The 23,052-nt window shown below is 45.5% G+C and overlaps 2 protein-coding genes across 4 annotated transcripts; one reads left to right on the top strand and one right to left on the bottom strand.

Annotated features, from left to right (window-relative positions):
* Window positions 1–186: 186 nt before the first annotated feature.
* Window positions 187–13,920, bottom strand: TMEM127 (transmembrane protein 127). Of its 2 annotated transcripts, none has more exons than XM_035117826.2 (4): window positions 13,461–13,920; window positions 10,845–11,274; window positions 4,598–4,762; window positions 187–2,987 (listed from the first exon to the last, which is right to left on the bottom strand). In XM_035117826.2, the coding sequence occupies exons 2-4, from the start codon at window positions 11,086–11,088 to the stop codon at window positions 2,680–2,682; spliced, it is 717 nt and encodes a 238-aa protein (XP_034973717.1). In that variant the 5' UTR covers window positions 11,089–11,274; window positions 13,461–13,920; the 3' UTR covers window positions 187–2,679. The 2 variants fall into 2 exon arrangements, with proteins under 2 accessions (XP_034973717.1, XP_060132386.1); XM_060276403.1 differs by lacking the exon at window positions 13,461–13,920 and adding an exon at window positions 8,121–8,238 and having other exon boundaries at window positions 10,845–10,979.
* Window positions 13,921–14,082: 162 nt separating this feature from the next.
* Window positions 14,083–21,951, top strand: CIAO1 (cytosolic iron-sulfur assembly component 1). 2 transcript variants are annotated; one of them, XM_035117827.2, is made up of 8 exons: window positions 14,083–14,194; window positions 16,178–16,343; window positions 16,977–17,125; window positions 17,467–17,578; window positions 17,824–17,912; window positions 19,355–19,556; window positions 20,829–20,916; window positions 21,111–21,951. In XM_035117827.2, exons 2-8 carry the CDS (start codon window positions 16,202–16,204, stop codon window positions 21,349–21,351), a joined length of 1,023 nt encoding a protein of 340 aa, XP_034973718.1. In that variant the 5' UTR covers window positions 14,083–14,194; window positions 16,178–16,201; the 3' UTR covers window positions 21,352–21,951. The 2 variants fall into 2 exon arrangements, with proteins under 2 accessions (XP_034973718.1, XP_034973719.1); XM_035117828.2 differs by having other exon boundaries at window positions 14,092–14,246.
* The last annotated feature ends 1,101 nt before the right edge of the window (window positions 21,952–23,052 follow it).

Below are 23,052 nucleotides of genomic sequence, written 5' to 3'. Positions count from 1 at the left end.
CAGCAAAGTAAAAAAAAGCTTTTTAAGATGCACATGCAAGGCATCTTTGGTGACTGACAGACAGCTTATACACAAGCAAACAATAGGCAGGTTTGGTTAATGCTTTCTAATGGTGTGTGGGTGAACAAGATTGCCCAGTTATGTGGTAATTTCTCTCAGCCATAGTATAAACACCCAACAAAAGACTATTTACATCCTTATTTTATTTTTGGTAGAAAAGGGTATTCAGGATTTTACAGATGGATTTAATCAGCAGTGCTTCATGAATGTTGTTCAAGGTCTAAAAATGATCACAGTAACCAAGTACACATGGAAACCAGTTTTGGTCAAGTCCCCTCTGGAAACAAGCTGAATGGAGCCACCTCCATACTGGAGATAAGTCAAACTCCCTTTGGCACATGGAGTGTCGCCAGTGTTGCTTTCCCTTCTCAGGGCCAGAAAATGAGAAGACTGCAAGAGTGACCAGCAAAATATTCCCGAGACCAAACATTGATCTCTTCGATAGCCAAAGATTAGAGATTAGGTGGAGATAGTAAAATTATGCATCCTATTTACAGCCAAACTATTTTCTCATATGCAGCAGTGGGGAAGGGGAGGAGAGAGGGGGGAGGGACAGCCTCTGCTCACACCACATACAAAAGGAGCTATGGAGTCAGCTCTGTTGACATGTGGAAGGCCCTCCTCTGGTAAAGACAGTGAGCAATAACAAGAGAACACAAAATGAGAATGCACCAGTGGCACATTCGTCACTCATTGAACTGGAGCTGAATGAAAACCACTCTTGGTCTAATCTCCTACAAACTGCTTTTTACAGACAGATTTCTTTCAAATTCTACAATTTAGTCCCGTTTCTCTCTCTTTTGGAGGACACAGAGAGGGAAGCACCTCATCAGAATCCAATTAAAGCCCCAGTTTTCAAGCGATTAGGATAACGCAAAGGAGTCACTACTAGTAGCAGGAAAATCTCAGCTACACTGCACATTACTTCTGCATGAACCAGTTCTAGACAGAGAAACTAGTAGACTGAAATCAGACAGACATCTGAAAGACAGGAGTGCCCTCAGGATATAGCTTCAGCATATCCTGAATGGCAACCTGTTTCATGGAAGTTTCACTGTTGAATCTCTGTCTTCCTAAGTTAAAGCAGGTCTTGCTTTTAGTTCTCCAAAGTGCCATCCCCTTATTTTTATTTTAAACTGAAACAGGCATCTCTTTCATCCACCCCCCTCATCTTTTCAGTTCAACATAACATCCCACCTAGTCATCAAAAAAGAGCTGCAGTGAGTAGGTCAAGTTCCTGGCTTATTCAAAGCTATTTTAGTTCAAAGCACTACAATACACAAAGAAAAAGGGGAAGTCCGTCATTACACAGAGCATCATGCACCATCTTGCATCGCTGCCTGAAACTATCAGGAATATCTCTGCCTCTCTGTGAAACAGTGGCTTAAGTTGGAAGAATTGCCTTTTGGGTTAGAGAGCTTAAAAACCAGAAGTAAATATAGTTTCAATTAAAACAGATTAAAAAATTAAAATCAAGCCTAGGATCAGATTTTGCATATAGTCTTGTGATAAATGAATAGGTGCCAATACTATCTCTTAAAAACTGGGACATGAGTGTGCACATAGGTATGTACACATGTGCCAACACAAACACACACACGCACACACCAGTGCCAACTGGAATGATAACCCTTTTAAAGGTGCTGTTCCTTTACTTCAAAAGGTAGCCCAGTCCATCCAGGAGATATTTAGTAGTGGCAATATCCTGGAACTGGCTCTGCCAAGTTTTGTTGATCCTCCCCCCCCCCACCCTTCCCAATGCCTATAGAGGAATGGGGGATATGAGAACAGCAAATAAAGTGCAAAATGTTTCTCTTAAGTAGCATGAGGCAGAATGTGGGAGAGGAAGCAATGGTGGCAGCAAGCTTACCATGCCTTTCAGAGAGAACATGAATCAACCCAAATGTGTCACCTCCCCACAAACCAGTGCATAGAGAAGGATTCCCACCTTTTGATGTGCTAAATGAAGAACATCTTTGCCCCCAGGTGTGAATATCAGTGAGAGTCACATTGCCCCCAAAGAGGCAGCGCCTCTGAGTGCGGGTGGATGAACAGTGCAGGACTGCTGAACTGACTACCACAAGTGTGCATACTAGTGTGAAAGATCTTATCACAATGCAAAAAAAACTGTGGACCCCCCCCTTCTCAAACACTTAAGTCAAGCTTGCACATGCCATCTCTTTCACATACAAGGCAAGACCTCTCCTGGAGTAGCTGTGCTTTGCCTCTCTGTACAGGACACCCAAGTGAGTGCAAGTAGCTGGACTGCCTGGGTCAAGTCTGTTGAGTCACAAAAAAGCACAAACCTATAGCTGGGTCACACCAGTCAGTTTTTTGAGTCACTTGCTGTATGAAACGCAAGGGGCTGGGAAAGAAAAATCACCCATAGGGCTGCTTTGGAAGTCACAGCATGAGCAAAGCTTCAGTCTGCAGCTTCAAAGTGAGTTCTCCTTCCCGGCTGGGAGGTCATAAAAGTGAGTGAGCCACCTGGGAAAGAAAAGCACCAGTGAGTGGCTCCAGACAAGGGAATGCAGTCCCAAGTGATTGTGTGCAGTTAGGATCTGCAGCTGGGCTAAAAGAAAGCCTTCTTTCCCACAGCCCGGTCGTTCAGTGGTAGCATTATGGTGTATATGCTGGAGGTGGCTGGAACTGGTTGATCACTTCGTATTCTGCTGGATAAGGTTCATTCTCTTCCATCTCGGAGAGAAGCTCCAATGCCTGCTCTTCCTCTTCAGTTGGGTAATGGCGCAGTAGGTTGGCAGCTGTGGCAAGGATGGAGGCCCCACCAGCTCCAGCCACCAGGTAAAAGCTAACGGCAAAGGTAACATACACTTGAGAGCCATGGTACTTTTTGTGCTGCTGCTGCTGCGCAAGAATGAGCTCCGAGGCCCAGTAACAAAACCCGATCACGGTGGCACACTGCAGCACTGAGGGCAGAAGCAAGAGAAAAGAATTAGAAACTGTTCCCCAGATTCTATATTTAGGTATTTTTATCACAAGCATTGCTCAGTGGAATTCGTTTGGCTCTAATGCCACTTCTTAAAAGCTTGTGGATATGGGTAATGTGGCACATAATCCTAGAAGTCATTTATCAGAATGGTAACACATTTACATTTGACTAATTTGAATTTGTGGGTGTGCATATTCTTGTTTCTATGCACAGACATGGAGATTTAAAGATGCAAGCCATATAGCAGGTTACACCATGGCTGAGCATGTTCCCATTTCTCAGCCCCACCCTCTTGCCTGACCTCAGAGGACATCAATGGAGCTTTGCCCAGTTAGTGAGGTTTGAAGAACAACTTCAGGGAAGACAAAAGGATGACAAAAGGTCTGCCCAGCCCTGGCCTAAGTAATGCATGCACAACACCTGTGATTTTTCTGTGCAAAATTCCTAAGTCCCAAACCAAAGAATTCAAGGTGCCCATGCAGAAAGAAGGCAAAACAAGGTATTTTATTGCTACAACTGCTTTAATATTTTTATTACTAGTTATATAGTCTTCAATGTACATACCACTGTATAGAGTAATATAAGCAGAAAGCAGGTCACAGGAATCACAGAATTGTAGAGTTGGAAGGAACCCCAAGAGTCATCTAGTCCAACCCCCTGTAATGCAGGAATCTCAGCTAAAGCATCTATAAGAGGTGGCTATCCAACCTCAGCTTAAAAACCTCCAAAGGAGAGTCCACTGCCTTCTGGGGGGAGTCTGGTCCACTTTTGAACAGCTCTTACTGTCAGAAAGTTCTTCCAGGTGTTTAGTCGGAATCTCCTTTTTTGTAACTTGAAGCCATTGGTTCAGGTCCTGCCCTCTGGAGCGGGAGAAAACAAGCTTGCTCCATCTTCCATTGGACACCCCTTTAGATATTATCAACATGCTTCTTAAATTATGGTGCCTAGAACCAGACACAGTACTCCAGGTGTGGTCTGATGACAGAATACAGTATAGTGGTACTATTACTTCCCTTGAGCTGGACACTATACTTCCACTGATGCAGCCTAGAATAGCATTAGCGCCTTTTTTCTGCATCTCATGGCTGACGCATGTTAAGCTTGTGGTCTACTAAGACCCCTAGATCCTTATCACATGTACTACTGACAATCCAAGTGTCCCCTAACCTATAATTGTGCAGCTGGTTATTCTTGCCCAAATGCAGAACCTTTGTCCCTACTGAAATTCATTTTGTTAGTTTTGGCCCATTCTCCAATCTGTTAAAGCCATCTTGCATCCCTGTGTATTCTTCTTGACATAGGAATGGGTAGCAGAGGGAGAATGTGCAGATGAAATTATGTTTTGGTTTGGTTAAAAGGCAAGAGGTTCATAGAAAAGGAGGGTATGGATAAGGAGAGAGGTGGCACTCCAAAGGAACCAACCAAGAATACAATTTAGCAGCCACATGGGTCTGGAGAAATTGCAGAGGCCATGAGTAGACGATGAACCAACCACATGGGCAACACCTTTTTGAACCATGACTTGCAAGCATAAGCTTCAGGTCCCCAACACAATAAACGAAGCAGATTAATCCCCTTTAACATTACCTGTGAGGATGTGGGCAAATGCGTAACGTCGTGTGATCTTCAGTGCAGGGTGCTTTGGTCCAAACACATCCAACAAGAAAGCTGAAAGGCTGCATATGATTCCCAAGAAGCAGAAGGCAGCAATAACCCGAAGCAACAAAACTGTCTGGGGGTTCATGCAGTAGCCTGTGGGGGGCAGGAGGGAGAATTCAAAGTTAGATTTCACACATGTAATTTACTGTTCCTAAGACCAGCTGCTTCCTGGAGTGTTCTGAGAATTAAACATATTAGTTTGTACCTGTGCCAGGATTTACATGGTACTTGGCATTATTTCCACATTATCTACACAATATAAATTCTGCATCTATGATGGGTTAGGCAGAAGTGAGGCTGTTCTAGTCCATACAGCTTAGAGCAGTTTTATATTTGTTAGCTGAAGATGAACTGCTAATGACACGCTGAAGACAAAAATAAAAGTTGTCACCATTTTAATGAAGTATTATAATATTGCTGGCATCAAGTTCTATGTGCCATGCTGATCAAACTGCTTGACACCTCTGTCATAAGAGCACAGATGTGAAAATATTGTAGCCTGGTGTGGACATTAAACAAAGAGAAACCTTTTATTCTGTGCATAAAAAGGAATTTCTCTCTTCCAGACTCACCTAGGGTTATTGCCAAAAGTCACTGCACAAGCTAAATAACTTCTGCTCATGGAACATAATTTGCCCTCGCACTCCATTTCCCGCCCCCTAAATCAGCGCTGATGCTTCCCTCAACCCTTTGGAGCAGATTTGGAGTAGTGAAGGTAGTCACGGGGAAAAGAAGGGAAAGTTTAATTGTGGAAGCAGTATTACCGTAGTTCTACTCTGCGATGATTTCTTTTAATGGCTACCACCACAAAACAAAGGACAAACAAGCCTTATCTGGTCTTATTTCATGGCTGCGTAGTCCAGCACATATTTGATAAACGAGACAGCTTTTTCCTTGAACACATTACAGTACTGACATATCAGTCCCCTTTGTTTGAAATGGGAATTGTGCCCAACCTCCCAGGGTTTTGTGGGAAAGACTATTATATAGCACTTTTAATATCCAATCACTTTACAAGTAGCACATTGGTTATGTGAGAGCACATTTTGCACTATACCATCAGAAATAGAGCACATTTTACAGAAATAAAAGTGCTGGGATATCATCCACTCATTTATAAAAGCCTTCACAAAATACACAATGCACTTTTCAAGCTATAGTCCACAACCTTGAGGATCACAGATGTGCTTTCTTGCTTTAAATAAAATTCATTTTCAGAGAATCCAGTGACAAGAGATGCACTACAGAAATTTACAGAAAGCTTGCAAATTTTGGATCGGCTACATTAATAGCAAATAAAATGAACTTGGGGGACTTGCTGCTCTAAAATCACTTTATTTGCCATTGGCGCAAGCAGAGTTACTCTATTATAGGTTTGTTGCAATATTCCATCATAGACTGCTTCTAATTGGATTCCAGCAGGATGTCTTTCTCAGGTTTTTTTCAGCTTCCCCCATGGTTGGGAACTTCTTTCTAGCTTGCATTGATTTGATAATGTTAATCATCTAATATTTCAGCCATTGTGACCCACAAAAGGGCTTACTTCAGTCCACAAGCCTTGTATATTCTATTTCCTCAAGGACATTTTCTATAAGTTTAACAATGGTTTTTCTTGTTTCCTTTTGAAGCTTACAAGATTGCTACAGGCTCCCTAAAGCATGGGAAGGGAATACCCAAAACAAATAACTTGATCCAAAATATAGCTAGGTTAGGAGGCAGGAGGGTGCTGTGTGTTACTTAGGCTTGAACAGGTTGTGGTAGCCATGTTGAATTCTTGACTGAACTGTCTGGAAAACTGACATTCTCCCCCAATGCCATCATTTAACACTCATTCCAACTCATGTTTGCCATACTGCATGGAGTGGGAAGAAGGGAGCTGCTGTTTAGAAGTAAACAAAAAGCCTCCTGGGCTCTGAAACTCATTTCACAGTACAGTAGGCCAGCTACTTATGGTTCTGGGGGTATGTGCGCCAAGGCAAAATCATCCAAAGTTGGGAATCCCTGAACTATCCCGCTACCACAAGGGGCTCTGAGACAGTTACAGAAAGGCCCTGGGAAGCTCTCAGGGCACTCCTGTGATCTTTGAAGAGCCTGGTATGCAAGGGAAACCCGCTAGGTACATGGGTGGGTCAGTGAGTGAAAATACATGGAGAGGAGAGAATTGAGTGCACTCTGTTTATTTATTTCTCCCCACCCACATGGTGTTATGTTCATGTAAGCAAAGTGAGTGCAAGTTGCGGGATTACCATACCCTGGATTCTGGCCTAAGTCCCACACATCTTAAAATAATCTTTTGGTCACTTGCAGTGCCTGCTTGTCCAAACAAGAGCCTTCTATTGCTCCCGAAAGGATAATCACGCAGATTCATTCTAGCTTATATTGGGCTTTTAACTAACTACTTGTCTGGGCAGCAAGGGTCATCTCCAGGTGATATGGGAAGGGAGCGTTTGTCAACTGGGAAAGAGCTGATTCCTTTTTCTTTAAAGCTACAAATCTAACAAAAAAGACAAATGTGTGGGAGGGCAGGTAAGGAGGAATTTTCATGGACTAGTTGCTTTTGCAGGCCTCTTTGTAGGGGTCTTTAAAACTGAACACACAGTGCTTTCTCTTCTTAAATGTGAAAACTGAAAAGTCCTGAGAAGTGTAGTTATTTCAATTTTATTAAAAAAAATTAAAATATAAATTAAAAAAAATTAAGTTCCTCACATTTTCCATCCTTTCTGCATAGAACTAGAAACAATTTATTTTAGAAAAATGAAACAGGGATTCTGAGGTTTCTAAAGGAGCCCAGAAACTACCTGCATCTGTTAGATGCAGAACCTCCCAAGACAACAGGCTGTTTTATGGCAGCTTCTCCATGACAATGGGCACCATAAAAAAACAGTTTAGTAAGATATACTGTCCTTTGTTTCAGATCAATTCATTTGCATCTAGTGCAGCAGCCACATAACCTAATACCAAAGGCATATTTACTTGGAACCTGATGTATAAAGCTAAAACACCACAGTAACAGCGATACCAGAATGAATCAGCCTCATTTGAATAGGAAATCCAATTCCTTTTGCTCCCATTAAGAGAACTATAGCTGGGACATAGTGGGGGGGGGCAGTTTGGGGGAGGGGGCCCTGCGTGGCTTTGTGAGGGCAGCATGAGAAGGCCCCAGCCTCAGTGAACGGCTGTTATGTCCTTCTCATGCGCCCTCCCCAAGCAGCTTTGTAAAGAGCACTTCCATGGCGCTCTGGCCACCAGTGACGCCTGACACAGTGGACTCCTTTTGCCCTTGGGGAGGGTGGGTCAAAAGGATGCAACAGCCATGTGCTCTTCGATCCAGAGTGAAGTTTAGGATCATTCCGCCCTTCCCGAGTGCTCCAGAGCGCCATGGGAACATGCTCCACTGCTAGTTCATAGTGCACTGCAAAGTATCAAAGGTAAAAAGGTAAAAGGTACAGACATGGGTGGTGCTGTGGTCTAAACCACTGGGCCTCTTGGGTTTGCCTGTTGGAAGATCGGAGGTTCAAATCTGCATGGCGGTGGTGAGCTCCTGTTGCTCTGTCCCAGCTTCTGCCAACCTAGCAGTTCGAAAACACACCAATGCTAGTAGATAAATAGGTACCGAAGCAACGTTTCCATGTGTTCTGGAACCTGTCACAGTGTCCACTCCCGTTGCGCCAGAAGCGGTTTAGTCATGCTGGCCACATGACCCGGAAAGCTGTCTGTGGACAAACACCGCCTCCCTCGGCCTGAAGCGAGATGAACGCCACACCCAATTGTCACCTTTGACTGGACTTAACCGTCGAGCAGTCCTTTACCTTTACCCTTTTACCTTTACCGCAAAGCAACTGAAACAAAAAAGCAAACAAACCAGCCCAGATCCAAAGCGCTCAGGGATCCCCAAACTTACCAGGCTTCGGGCCGGTTCCTCCGGCGCCAAACGCGCAGCGGGCCGGAGGGCGGGGGAACGCGCTCCCATACGCCGCCAGAAATGGCTTCTGCGCATGCGCAGATGTCATTTCTGGTGTACTTCCAGGTCGGCGCCGCGCCAGAAATAGCTTGTGTGCATGCGCACAAGCTATTTCTGGTGCTGCGCCGACCTGGAGGTGGGCAACCGCACTGCGGCGTGCCGGTAAGAGTGGGTGGGGGGGGTCATTGGGGGCCGCACAATTGGCTCGTGCGGGCCGCATCCAGCCCCCGGGCCTTAGTTTGGGGACCCCTGGCTTACAGTCTAAACACTGAGAGTGGCATAGACAAAGGGAGGGGAGAAGGGAGAGGGGCATACTCTACAAGGGATGAATAATAGTCACTGCAATTATTCACACAAAGGCTTCATTTCAGTTGGGCATGAGAAGGATTTAAGTAACAGGCATCATGGAAACCTTGGGTTTCATGGAGGTTATGGAAAGAAGACAGGTGGTACAATATACAGTGGAACCTCTACCTGCGACCATAATCCGTTCTGGAGGTCTATCCAGATGTCGAAACGAGTCACTGGGAGAGGCGCTGTTGTGCGCAGGTGGCAACTGCCCGCTTCTGCGCATGTGTGAACGGCGGCAAACCCGCTGGTTACTTCCAGGTTTGCCGTGGACATTGGGTGAAATGGACGCAAGCGGAGGCGGACATATAGGCAAGCCCTCATGCATCAGGGTCCTCCTCCCACTGATTCCCCACATCCCTGTTGCCCAGGCATAGGCAAACTCGGTCCTCCAGATGTTTTGGGACTACAACTCCCATCATCCCTGACCACTGGTCCTGTTAGCTAGGGATGATGGGAGATCAAGTCCGAAAACATTTGGAGGGCCGAGTTTGCCTATGCCTGCTGTTGCCCAACTAATTAGCCAGACTAGCTGAGATACAGAGCTCAGCTATTTCCTGTGCTAATCAGCTGGGAGGCAGAAAGGTGCATGATGGCATCTCCTCACCACTGATGGTGTGGGTGAGAGAGGGGTGGAAGGGACGCCTGACCCACAGGCTACATGTGCCTCCAACCCACCATCTATGATTGCATGGTAGATGCCATTGGTAGCAAAGAGGTTGCCTGGCCCTGTGGGTGTTCTGGAAATTTCAGGCATAGTAGGCAGTGTTAGTAAATGAAATAAATTGCTTTGGCAGTGGTAGAACAGGAGCATCAAAGATAACAAACCAAGGTACTTTATAATCCTCAAAGGCACCTATTTTAACAGTAGGGAGCTACTTTGCCTGTTAGAAGAGAGCTGTTGGGACACAGCCAATTGTTGGGTTGAACGTTAACCACACACAGAGTTGTAAAAAAAACCCTATCTTAATTGTTTGGTTACTGGCAATGACTGCAAACTCAGTTAGGTTTCTTCTTATATGCTTAATGCGTGGTCTGACCTTGCCCTCTCCAGAACAGAAGCATCACATTAAGTTACAAGGGAGGGAAAGGTCACTGCAGGTGGTAAGAGGGAGGAAAAGGAATTATTGAAGAAACAAGTTTTTTGAACCCGCAAGAAGTTGCAGTGTGCATTCTTTTTAGTAGTGACAAGCTTCTTGTCAGTTATGATCTGTTCTGCATCATAAACATAGCCAAAGCTGGGAATATGAAATTGCATGGGATGTATGTTGCAAGAGCCAGCCAGAGCTTAAATAACAGGTTTATGATTTAAGCCCATGTCTAACTTTTGTAAACCACTCTGAGGTTTGTTTGTATTTACAATCAAGTGGCATATAAATGTTATGCAATAACTTTATCCCACTGCAATGAATGGAACATTGGCAGTTAAATTTTGACAAGATTAGTGCCCAAAAAGACTGAACATTTAAAATACCATTATAACAAAGTTGATACAAAGTATCCTTTTGACAGCACTTAGTTCTACACTGTTTAGCTGTAAGTAAACTCCTCTAACATTGGGATTTACATCTGAGTAAACATGCAAACAAAAATGCAGAAACTGTAGGGGTAGGTGGGGCAGCAAGTTTCATTGCCACAAGGACCTATCCCTTCATAACTTCTGGGTTGGTAAATATGTAATACCAGGAAACAAGAATCAGGAAACAAGAATCAACTCCTCTACAGGCAGTTGATTATATGACACCAGGAACCACACACACAAAATTCACCTTGGTGAGCACAAGGTTACACCGAACAGCTACTGTGTGAATTAACCTACCTCAATTTCTGTTTAAAGAATGCACACTATACACAATTCACTCTCACCTTTAAGTAATTCCGGGTCTACATATCCTAGCACATCAGCAACTCCCAGCTCTTGGCGAGAACAAGTGCCCCCATGAATCCGTAGCCAAGCAGGCTCTGCTAGTGCAGTACACAGGGCAGTTATTGAGAGGGCACCAGGCAATGCAGAAGCCAAGCTCCTTTCTGGCTGCTTTGGCAAGGCACTCCCATCCTGGCCTCTCCGCCTGCGCCCACTGGGCAACACCGAGCCACTTGGGGTGTACATGGATCCTCTTTCTGAGATTAGGCCAAATAAGTCCAACGAGACACACTATGGAGAGACGCCCTTGGGATCTTCTGGAATGGGTGAGTGGCCAATGATTTTGGGCACCAGTCAGGGGGAGCAGACTCACAGAAGGCTGCAGGCAGAACAGAGCACCAGATGAAGTGTCTCTTCTGCACTCAGAAGAACCTGGAAAAGACAAACAGATCAAGCCTTGTAAATACCCTCTCACCTGTGGAAAGTTAAGGGCTGCCTCAAGGTGACCAAGTCTGACCAACATTTCTTCCTTTTTTGGTACAAGTGAGCAGACTCGCTGATTTCTGTGGTGATTCCCATGGTTAAGCAGATGAAATACAGCAGTTTCCCTGCACCTCCCAAACACACAATGCCAAGGTACCTGGGTTTAAGAAGGGATCATTACTGTAATTCTCAGGCCAAAGGAGATTAGGGCCAGAGTTCAGAAAGGTGGCAAAATTTTTGCTAATGAGTCCTTTTAATAAAAGAACTTCATAAAAACTACAAGTACTATCATGAATAATAGACTCATTATGTTCCAATATTAAATTGCACAAAAGCAGTGTTTTTAAGAGCACTTACTGATGCTCCCATTTTATATCTCGTACAGCAATGCTAGCAAACCAAATCAACCCATCAAATGGCAACAGCCTATTCAGCATTTGTAAAACCAATGAGTTGGTCATGGATATTAGACATTCCTGTAAGGATGTATGACTGTATGGCTTGAAATTAGGAGTAGTGGTAGCCCCCCCCCATAGCATTTCTTTATTTTTAGGTAAATGGATTTGTGCCTTTGATATGCATATCTAGCACCTCAACCAACTAAATTGTTTCTAAACAACAGTGAAGCCAGTTAAGTGTTCCAAGGATGCTCCACCAAGCCAATACATATCTTGCATGTTATCCCACTGAACACTTTCAAAAAACTGTGTAGATTTCAGCTGGCTGGAGATAATCAAACATGGTGTATAAAAGAGCTGAGAGACAAAGGTCTTGTACTTTTGTCAAAATGGCACCTTTGTTTATCTACACATACACACACATAACTTTTAAGCAGAACAATTAGTGCCTTTGACATAGCCACACTGTGTTGTTCGTTTAATTATTCCAAGTCCACTGAATGCATCACACAAGAGCCATTCAAGCTGTGTGATGTCAGAGGATATTAGACATTTCCATACATCTAAGTATTTTGGAATGAAGAATGAAGGGAAATCATCATTCAAACCATCACAGCTCAAGCAGCTGAGTCCATTTAACAGATTCCACAGAAACCATTCAGTTTACTTAATAATATTAGACATTTACCTGATTAAATGGTAACCAAGTCAAAATAACATAAATAACTATGTATTCTTTCTGCTTTAACTTCCTCTGTTTATCCTCTCATTTGACATAAGGAACCCTGTACATGCCCAGGGATAGGTTTCTTTCACCAGCCAAAAGAAGAAAAAAGATGCCTTTTTTAGTTTGGTTTGCCCCCACTGCTCCCTCCCAATCCCCTTCCCTTTTGTGTTGTCTTTTAAATTGTAATCCCGAGAGCAGAGATAATCTTAATGAGCATTATAACCTTCTCGCAGGAACTTGTATTTTGCTGAGGAGCAAGGTAAACATACTTCAAGTACACATAACATGGAAACAACCCTGCTCTCACCTTTCTTAAACTGCTCACTCTCTAAACAACGAAAAGTACCTGAAAAGCTTAACAAGTTTGTTACAGAGGAAGCTTTCACAGACTAGGGCACAGCTGGCAGGCTTCAGTCTTGTGGAATCTCATTTATTTTTCCTTAGAACCCCAAGACTCACCACCCGGAGCCAGGTGCTAAAGGGTTGTTGCCAGCGCTAGGCCCGTGGAAATCAATGAGCTTGAGTTCCTCGTGCCCTCTGATTTCAGTGGGTCTACTCTTGAGCAGGACTAGCATTGACTGAAACCCCCAGAACTAAGGAATCCTCCGGCCAGGGATTTGTTTTGGGTAGTAGAACTCAACTCGGGCATACAGTATTTTTTAACGTAAGGAAAACATCCACTCGGGGCTCACCCGCCCATTTCAGTGAGTAGCAAAGAGGCGGCGTGATTTTGTTGTCATTATCAAAACACATCGGAAGCCGGAAATCCAGGCCACTGTACTGGCTACCCTCCCGGGGAGCAGTGGAAACCGATCCACGTTCCACCCACACCTGGGCCAGAGCCACTTCCTCAGGGAGAAGCCCTTCCCCGGCCCCCGGCCCCCATTTCCTCATTCGCTCGGGGGCCTCCGAGAGAGGGCGCTCTCCCTCTGATCCTCCCACCCCAGGGGGCCCCTCGGTGACACAAAGGGGCGCCGCCCTGACCTGACCGGTCGGACTCCCCAACTCACCGCTCGGCTCCTTTCCCGGGCGCTGAGCCCCGTCGGGCCTCGCCTTTCTCCGCCAACCGCTTCCAAGGCCGCGGCACTCAGCGGGGGCCGGCGCCTTCCTCCTCCTCCTCCTCTTCCGAGCCCGACCCCCCCGCTGCCACCAAACAACAGCCGCCGGCGACTTCCGCTTCCGGCCGGCCGCGCGCACGACGTCACGGCGCTATGGGCGGGAGAAGGGGCGGGCGCCTTCTAAAACGTAGGAAAAGTCAGATTAAAATTCACGTCAGCATTTCTCAGCCCTGTATTGTTGTTGTTTTTCTTGACTGTTTCTTGTCTTTATCTTTTGGTAAACCACTTTGAGGGTTTATTCTTTTTACGCCAAGGGGTGAAGTAAAATAAATAAATAAAACAACTTTGTTCCTTTGAAAATTGCAGTACGGCCAGTTCAAGAACTGAGTAAAGAGATGCAGTCCATCTTTCCTTCCAGTACACACACACATCCCTTTCTCGCCGCACACTGACTCTCGCAAAGCATGCTGGGAACCGTAGTTTCCGCGTGGGGTCTTCACTTCCGCTCCGGAGGGGGGCGGAACTCACGGCGAGGGAGTGGGCTCTAGGGGGCGCTGTGGCAGGAGCGGCGCCTGCGCCTAGAGGTCCCCTGTGGGAACTGGGGAGGAAGCGCAGAGGCTGGTAGGAGGCAACGGAGCTGGGTGGCTTCCTCCGGGCTGCTGAGGGAGGGTTTGCCGGAGCTGAAGGTACATGGTTCTTCTCTCCCTCCTCCTCTAATTCCCGCAACAACCCTGAGAGGTAGGCTAGCCCAAAGTCACACGCCGTGGGCGTCATGGCAAAGGAGGGGGAAGTGTTGGAGCCCGGTCTCCTAGGTCCTAGCCCGACACTCCGCTACCCCGCTCTGGCTCTCTCATCCAGCTACCATTTATCTCTTTTCTTTTATGCCCAAGACATGCAGCTGATAGAACGTCCTTGTCCAGAGGCAGAATACCTTTGCATAGCAAACTGCAGGAGTAAAATAAAAGAGAAGAGCCGCTGCTCTCAGAGGCACCTGGAGTTAGCTGCTGTAGGAAGTGAGATGCTATACTGTACTAAGTTGAGCCTTGCTTTGGCCAAGAAAGAGAAGTGCAACCTAGGGATGGGTGGATAGATAGATAGATAGATAGATAGAGCTGCATATAGGTGATAGATGTGAATGAACTGTTGTGTACAGAGGCTGTGGAAGCAGGTGATGCAGGGAGTGATCAGTAAGGTTTGGTTGTTGGTCCTGATCTGATGCCCTGCTTTGTGGCTGGCTCCCTGGAAACACTGGCTGAGCGCTTTGGGAAATAGCCAGACTCTCACTGTAAGCCAGCAAGGTTCACACACAAACACACATACAAATCTTTTTTCGCTGTGGTTTTGGATGTAGCTTGAAGTGTGTATTTTTCTTGGGCCCCCATCCCACCCTCTGCAGTGGCTTGATTCTATAAATGTTGACAGCATCTAATGGTCTGCTTAGAAGTCTATTTTGGAAATTAATAAATAATGCAATAGGAATTGGGGTTTATTTCTGGCATGTTCTTAGGTACTGCACAACTCATAAAATTGTAGAGTTAGGAGTGACCCTGATTATCACCTACTCCAGTCTCCTGTAATACAGGAATTATAGATACCTGTAACAGGTTACGTACTAAATCAAACCAGAGAAATCTAACGTTGAATTGTGTGATATATTTCTTCTTCAATTTGAATATACTTTTCCTTTCCTTTTGAATGACATTCTCAACAAATGTTATACTTTTCCTTTCCTTTTGAATGACATTCTCAACAAATGTTTTACCAGGCCTTAGTTCAAATTATGTAGCTTCTGAGAGCCACATAAAACTAACCCTCTACAGCAGTCTTCCCAACTGGTGGTCCACCTAATCCACCCAGGAAGTCTGTGGCACATACCCATCAACTGTCTGGTACATCTCATTTTGGGGTGCCCTCCTCTCCCGCAGGTCATGCATCCCAGTTTGCATTGGGACATGTTGGAGGGTATGGTGGCGCCATTCACATAACAAAAACTCCCACAGAGATATCAACCAATTTCAAAGGCTTGGCTTTTGGGAAACGGGATCCTCAGTACTTAGCTAATGGAGAACCATTGCTGTACAAGCTTGTGGCCCTTGTCCTCCTGTGATCACAGAGTCAAACGGAAACCTACTTTTGTCACATTTCTTCCCTTGTCTGCGAACACACAGTTCTGTAGTGTACCAGTTACTAAACTTTCTGCCCTTCCCCGCAAGGACCACTTGAAACTTGCTGATGATCTTAGTGGACTACTTTAATGATTTTTCTGCCCATTGTAGCAATTGTAATGCACTGTACTAGATATTGTATACTTTTAAATTGCATTTTTATTGATTCTTCTATTGCACTGTCGTTTATATTCCATAGAATTCAAATCATAAAGCAATAAAAGAAGCAATAACAATAAATATCACTATTGAATGAAGACATGATGTGACCCACTGGACTGAAGGTTGCAGATCACAGTTTTAAAACACTTGCATAATGCAAAAGGCATATGGGATGCATGCCTGGAGGATTTTCATTATACACCTTGATAAAATAAAGGCTTTATTCTGCAGTTGCAAATCAATATGTTAGAATGCTGTGCAGTCTTGTTCAGGAGATGCCTGAATTGCAAGTTCTAAAATCATTCTTCCTTTTTGTTGGTCTCATTCTTTGCTGCTTCATAGGTTCTGTGGGGACTGTTTGGTGTTATGATGAAGGATTCCTTGACACTTTTGTCTCGCATCCCAGCACACCCAGATTCCCGATGCTGGTTTCTCGCTTGGAACCCTACAGGGAGTCTCTTAGCTTCCTGTGGTGGGGACCGTAGCATTCGAATATGGGGGAAAGAAGGTGAGCTAGTCTGCCAGTTTGGAGTGCAATCCTAACACAATTTACTTGAACTCAGTGGGACTGAGTAGACATGGTTCAGATTGCTCTCCCTGTTCTCATTCCTTGAAAGTAGGGGGAGAGAAACAGACAACCAAGTCTTGGTCAAGGGTGTTCATTATGCAATTGGGAGAAGCATTGCACTCTGGGTTCCATGCTGCATCTTATGCTGGGAGGGTAGAGAAAGACTTGTGATGTGTGACCCACCTATAGATGAAAGACAGGTGTCAGGGATCTTTGGACCTCCTATCCCTTGGCCATTGGCCAGGAATTTCTGTCATCCCATATCCATGCCTAGGCCCGCTTAAGACAGCTATGACGAAAAAGTGTGCGCTAGTTCCAAGGGGGAGTTGAGTGTGCAGGACGTCATTAGATCTCTTTCCCCATGATGCTTTTTAACTCGGGTGGTGGTAACAGCAGCTCTTGATTTTTCTGGCTAGTTTAGGTGGATCTGATCCCAGTGTAAAGCTGAACCAGGTAAACACCTCTCTAACTTGGTTTATGTAGTGACCTCTGCAGTGCCAGGAGGAGGGAGGACGACTCTCCAGTGGACCCAGAGATGTGTCACAGTTCCTAATCGGCTTTCTCTCTTGGCAGGTGATACCTGGGTGTGCAAGTCTGTTCTGGGTGAGGGACACCAGAGAACTATCCGCAAGGTGGCCTGGTCTCCCTGTGGGAACTACCTGGCTTCAGCCAGTTTTGATGCTACCACCTGCATTTGGAAGAAGAACCATGAGGATTTTGAGGTGTCTTTTGGTTTTGTTGCGGCTGCTGCTTATCTCATGCTTTTCAGTTGATTAAAATCTGTCACAATTGAATACATACACACATGCAAACTCATAACACATAGCCAAAACCCTCCAGATCTTGCTGGACAAGCTCCTGTCAGCCCCAGCCTGCATGGCCAATGCTCATAGACATTGGGAGTTGTAATCCAACATTGTCTGGAAGGCACCATTTCTGCTACCCCCAGCAATAGGGAATGTTTGTTGTGTTTTCAGGTGTATCATCCTGCCACATTGTCAGGTTTTCACACAGCTTCCTGGTTACCCTTCTCACATCCCCGGGACCCCTTTTCTCTTTTCAGTGCGCAGCCACTCTGGAGGGCCATGAGAATGAGGTGAAGTCAGTGTCATGGGCACCATCTGGCAGCCTTCTGGCCACTTGCAGCCGAGACAAAACTGTCTGGGTTTGGGAAGGTGAGAGCCACAAAAGTGTTTGAGAGGACGGAGCTGGGGCAAAGGAATTGGGATTTTCACTGTGTGTGAATATACTTGATGCATGATGGTTGGGAGTACAGACATGGGAGGGAATCATAGAATTATAGAGTTGGAGATGACCCCAAGGGTCATCTAGTCAAACCCCTTACAATGCAGAAATCACTGCTAAGAAGTGCCTTGTTTCTTGAACTGTTCCCCTACATCCCCCCTCTTCTGTGCTGCAGTGGACGAAGAGGATGAATACGAGTGCATGAGTGTCTTGAATTCCCACACACAGGATGTCAAGCATGTTGTCTGGCATCCCAACCAAGAGGTGAGTGTTCCCTTCCTGTATGGCAGACAGCTGGTATCCTTGGGGTGTGGTGTCTTGGAGACCTATCAAACAGGGCAGTATTTCTATAGCCCCGTCATAAACTGTAAACATCTGTATTTCTGTCCTTCCTGCCCCCTCCCATCGAAGCCTTATAGCCCTCCTAACTGAGCAACAATACCCTTGTGTTGCAGTTTTTGCACTCAGTTGCTGCAGCCTCCTGATGCTAATGGGGTGTGTGGACTGGAGTATTCATTTCAACATGGGCATTAGAAGTAATTCAGGAATGACATGGCTGATCCATAAAACTTCATCCAGAGAATTGTAATGAGTACAAAGCAGCAGCTCTCCTTGGGTTTCCCAAATCAGACAGTGGGAAGATGGTCATCCCCACCAACCCAGGGTGGATTAGGGAGAGATCTTTGTGCAAGGAGCCCTGTCCACTCAGGGTCTGGCTGGCAGAGGGAAGAAGACTCCTCAGGAACCGGCCCTTCCAAGGTCTGACTCAGCACATTTTGCTGCCTGGGGCAAAGGATCAAATGAGGTTGGCATTCAACCTTTATTTACTTGACATCTGATGGGAGGGCATTCCACAGGGCAGGCGCCACTACCGAGAAGGCCCTCTGCTTGCTTCCCTGATACCTCACTTCTCGCAGTGAGGGAACTGCCAGGAGGCCCTCGGAGCTGGACCTCAGTGTCCGGACTGAATGATGGGGGTGGAGACGCTCCTTCAGGTATACTGGGCCAAGGTCATTTAAGGCTTTAGAGGTCAGCACCAACACTTGGAATTGTGCTCAGGAACGTACTGGGAGCCAGTGTAGGTCTTTCGAGCACAGAACAAATCTAAACCGTGGAAGATCCCTGATTAATTATCTCGTTTCAGGGATCTTTCACGGTTTAGATTTGTTCTGTGCTCGTTATATTCCCATGATTCTCTTTTTTGCTATGTTTGCTTCACCCACTCTGAAGCGGGAATGCAGGCAAAGGGCTCTTCAGCACCAGCAGTGGGGCTTTGTCATCTTCACAGCTTAGGTCTGTTTTCCTGTTTCTTGGAAGTTGCTGCTTCTCTATGGATCTGTTTCTCCTGGAAACTCCAGCAGGATCCTTGATATCTTTGTTGCCCTAGGACAAGAATTGCCAAAGTGGCGTGCCCCCCATGTTGCTCAGCTGCAACTCTCATCACCCATGACCACTGGCTGTTTTGACTGGGGTTGATGGGCATGGGAGTCCTAGAAGAGAAGGCACAACACTGGCTACCCATACCCTAAGTGCTGTAAACATGCTTTTGGCGTTAAAATAAATTCTGGGATTATCAGGAAGCTGAGTTTTATGTCTTAAACATTCTGCATTCCCCTCCATGCTCTCATTGAACAACCCTGCTCTCAGTTCTGCCCAGAGGTGTTTTGTTCCAACACTTACTTGTGATTTTTCCTTTCCACTGCCAGCTATTGGCATCAGCAAGTTATGATGACACTGTGAAATTGTACCGGGAGGAAGAGGACGACTGGGTGTGTTTTACCACCCTAGAAGGGCATGAGTCTACCGTGTGGAGCCTGGCCTTTGACCACAGTGGGGAGCGTCTCGTCTCCTGCAGTGATGACAAGACAGTGCGCATTTGGCGCCAGTATAAGCCGGGCAATGAGCAAGGTCAGTGGCATTTGCAAAGATAGAATGGATCTGTTCAAAGAATTGGATCTGCCTAGTTTCCCAAGGGCCATGGTAGCTAAGATTTGAAGTTTTTGTTGCTGGCTTCTGTAGGGTCTGAAGAGCTGTTACTGGTGGCAGTGCAGAAGTGCAGCCTCTCTTAGGCTTTCTACTGCTGTTTTTTTCATTTGGTCAAGGATGTTGTTTGACTCTGCCTTCCATTAACAGCAGTCAGCATAGCCAGTGGTCAAGGATGATGGGAGCTGTAGTCCAGCAACGCTTAGGGGACCACAGGTTCCATATTACATAGCTAAAATCAACCACCACCACACATGCCAATAGTAAATGCCATTCTCTGTGGGCTGGTTCTGAAGTATGCAAAGCTACACCATCCACAAAGAAGAAGCACTAAGGTTTGCAGATGTACAAAAAATCCTTAGGAAAATAGCCTAAGGGTGACAGCCCAGTGAGAAATAGGCATGCTCCTTGGACACAAAATGCTGCTGCTGGTGGGGAAGTAAGTCAGTATTATTTTCCCCTATATTAGATATGGGGGACCTGGGGCTGAGAGAGCATTGATTCCTGCCTAAGACTCAATGAGTTCATGATAGAGGTTATGTTTGAACAGGTAGGGTGTGTGTGTGTGTGTGTGTGTGTGTGTGTGTGTGTGTGTTCATGTTCAAATTTACAGCTCAGAATCTTAGCCACTGTGCTATATTACCTCTTCATGCAGATTCTCTGAATACAGACACACACACAATTTTGTATTCTTTCATCTTCTTTAACTTTGTGATCGTGGAAATGAAGCATGGAACAGTTATCTGAAAAGGGGGTTTGGGTAGGGAAGGCAAGTGTCTCAGCTCTTATCACTGAACCCTTGTTGAGTAAAAACTGTAGTGGGGGGGGGAGAGTGAACCCTATTCTGCCCAACCACATGAGAAAGTGCAGTTATGAGAATCTCTGGAAGCTGGAGCAATCTAGAGCTAATTAAGTGGTGTTTGAAAAGTTCAGTTCCAGGGTTCTAGCACCTAAGCTGAAGTGCTGACCAAAGACTAGACTTAAGTGTGTCAGGATCTCCTTGCTGCAGGATGTAAATGGGGAACTTCACAGCTTCTGCATCCAGTGGTGACCCTTCCTTCCTTACACTTTAGTTTCTGAAGTGAAAAAGTATTAGTGGGGTCTGTGGAGCTTAAAGTTGCCTCTCTTTGCAAGAAGCTTTTGGCCTATGAAGCAAAGCAGACAGGCTCAACCTAAGGAGTTGTTTGTGTGTTGCAGGTGTGGTCTGCAATGGGACAGATCCTACCTGGAAATGCATCTGCACCCTTTCTGGCTTCCACACAAGAACCATCTACGACGTGGCATGGTGAGTATGCACGGCAGAGGAGAAGTCTTGTGTAGCAGCTTGCAAATCATTCTGGGGACCAATCAGTCTGTTCCAGTCAAGTGGTAAAGCTGTTCTGTGGTTGTATCACTCCATGTGATAGGGCAGCTGACCTTTGCACAGATCACTGGTATGTTCAGGCCCATAGTCCATTCTTTTCGTTTCATCCTCTGCAGGTGCCAGCTAACGGGAGCTTTAGCCACGGCTTGTGGAGATGATGCCATCAGAGTATTTGAGGAGGAGCTGCTCTCAGACCCCCATCAGCCCACTTTCACCCTTACTGCCCATATGGCCCGGGCTCACTCCCAGGACGTGAACTGTGTGGCCTGGAACCCTAAGGAGCCTGGGCTGCTGGCTTCATGCAGCGACGATGGAGAGATGGCATTTTGGAAATACCAGCGCCCCGAGGTCTGCTGAGTGTCCAAATTTCCCAGCATCCTCTGACAATAACACAATTCTAGTAGTGTAAGAGTGGCACACATGTGGGCAGCAAGCTGGACTGCACCCCCTCTGTAAAGGCAATTAAAAAGGTGACATCATTTAACCTTGTTATGAAGTACCTCCCCCTTTCCACAAGAGCTGCTATGCCAGAGCTATTACCTAGTGGGGCAGGGGGGGGGGGGTCAGCTGAGTCTTCTGCAGAGATTCATGTTGTTGACCAAGCAGGGTCTTGTCTTGCAGCTGGGTAGAAAATCCCGAAACTACATAGGCTGGGTTTTCTTAGCTTCATCACTCCTTTTTAAAACAAAGCCAGGGTTGCCTGCAGAAAGACTGTCCTGCTGATTAGGCATTTCTTACCAGTTGGGAAGCAACAGGCTTTGTAACTGCTGGGTTTATGCTAAAATATGGTTGTATAAGATGTAGGTTTGGGTTGGGAGGTGGTGTTGCAGAGGGAGAAGAGTAGTTCTGAGCAAATGAGCTTGTGACATATGTAAAATTTATTTTGACCATGTGCTATTGTATGTCTGCTGCTATCTCTAAATGGGTTTTTATGTTAAAAATGCAACTAAGACTCTGCCATGCCAACTACTTATTTGACATACAGGGGTCACCATCCAACTTCTTAAGAGACAGAAGTGCTGTTCAGCTATCAGAAATTAGTTGGCAATTTGCCTGGCTGATTCCAAAAATGAAAATGCCAACATATTTCAGCAAAGATGGGTTGAGTTGTCTTTGTCAGTTCATTTCCCCCCTCATTATAAAATGTGTGGGAGTTTTCTCATGGGAAAGGTATCGTCATCTCATCCGGGTCAAATACTTCAACATGTGAGGCAGGGATAGGTGGTTTCACAAAAAAATTCTGCATGAATTGCAACCTCAGAAGGCAGAGCAGGGAGTCAAGGAGCCCTGGTCGAAATGATTTCCAAACTCCCTCTATATGGTATTGTCTTTTGGGTTCTTGTAAGCACTTCAAGATGGTGGTGCTCATGGTTCTCCCCATTTTATCCACAAAGCAACCTTGTGATGTTGGTTAAGCTGAGACACAGTGACTAAAGCCCATGTCACCTAGTGACCTTCATGACCAAGGTGATATTTGAATTCTGCTCTGTCCAAGAATCTCTGATAACCACTACATCATGTTGACTCCCTGGACACATTTGTTAGGGCTGATGAAAGTTGGGTTCCATCACTATCTGGAAGGCTGGAACAAGGTAACACAAAGCAATTGTTTCCAAAGAGATGGTTGTGTTAAGTCTGTTGCAGCACAAAACAAATTGGAAAATCAACTAATTGCAGAGACAAGTATATTAGTTTTGCATGAAGCAGCACATGTATTGATTCTGCCAGCAAGGTAATATTAGATACCTACACTAGAGAGCAGAGAGATAGCCACAGATGACTGTGCTGCTGTTTCATATTCCCCAATCAGGATAACTATCTTGCTCATGCTAGGGCATCTTAATTAGCTTCCTGCACCCACAATAGAATCCTAATTACAAGCCAGAAAAGCAAGTGTCAAAGACATACTTCAAATTGGGGCTAGGACAATGGGACAGCCCAAAAGTGTGCATGTGGAAAAGGTAAAAATACATGCAGAGAAAGTCTAGGACAGGGTAGTCAACCTTTTTATACCTACCACCCACTAATGCATCTTTCTTGATGGTAAAATTTCCTTAC

This window comes from Zootoca vivipara, chromosome 6, assembly GCF_963506605.1.
Source record: "Zootoca vivipara chromosome 6, rZooViv1.1, whole genome shotgun sequence".
Taxonomy (NCBI): Eukaryota; Metazoa; Chordata; class Lepidosauria; order Squamata; family Lacertidae; genus Zootoca; species Zootoca vivipara.
This window is presented reverse-complemented; position numbering and strand designations above follow the sequence as displayed.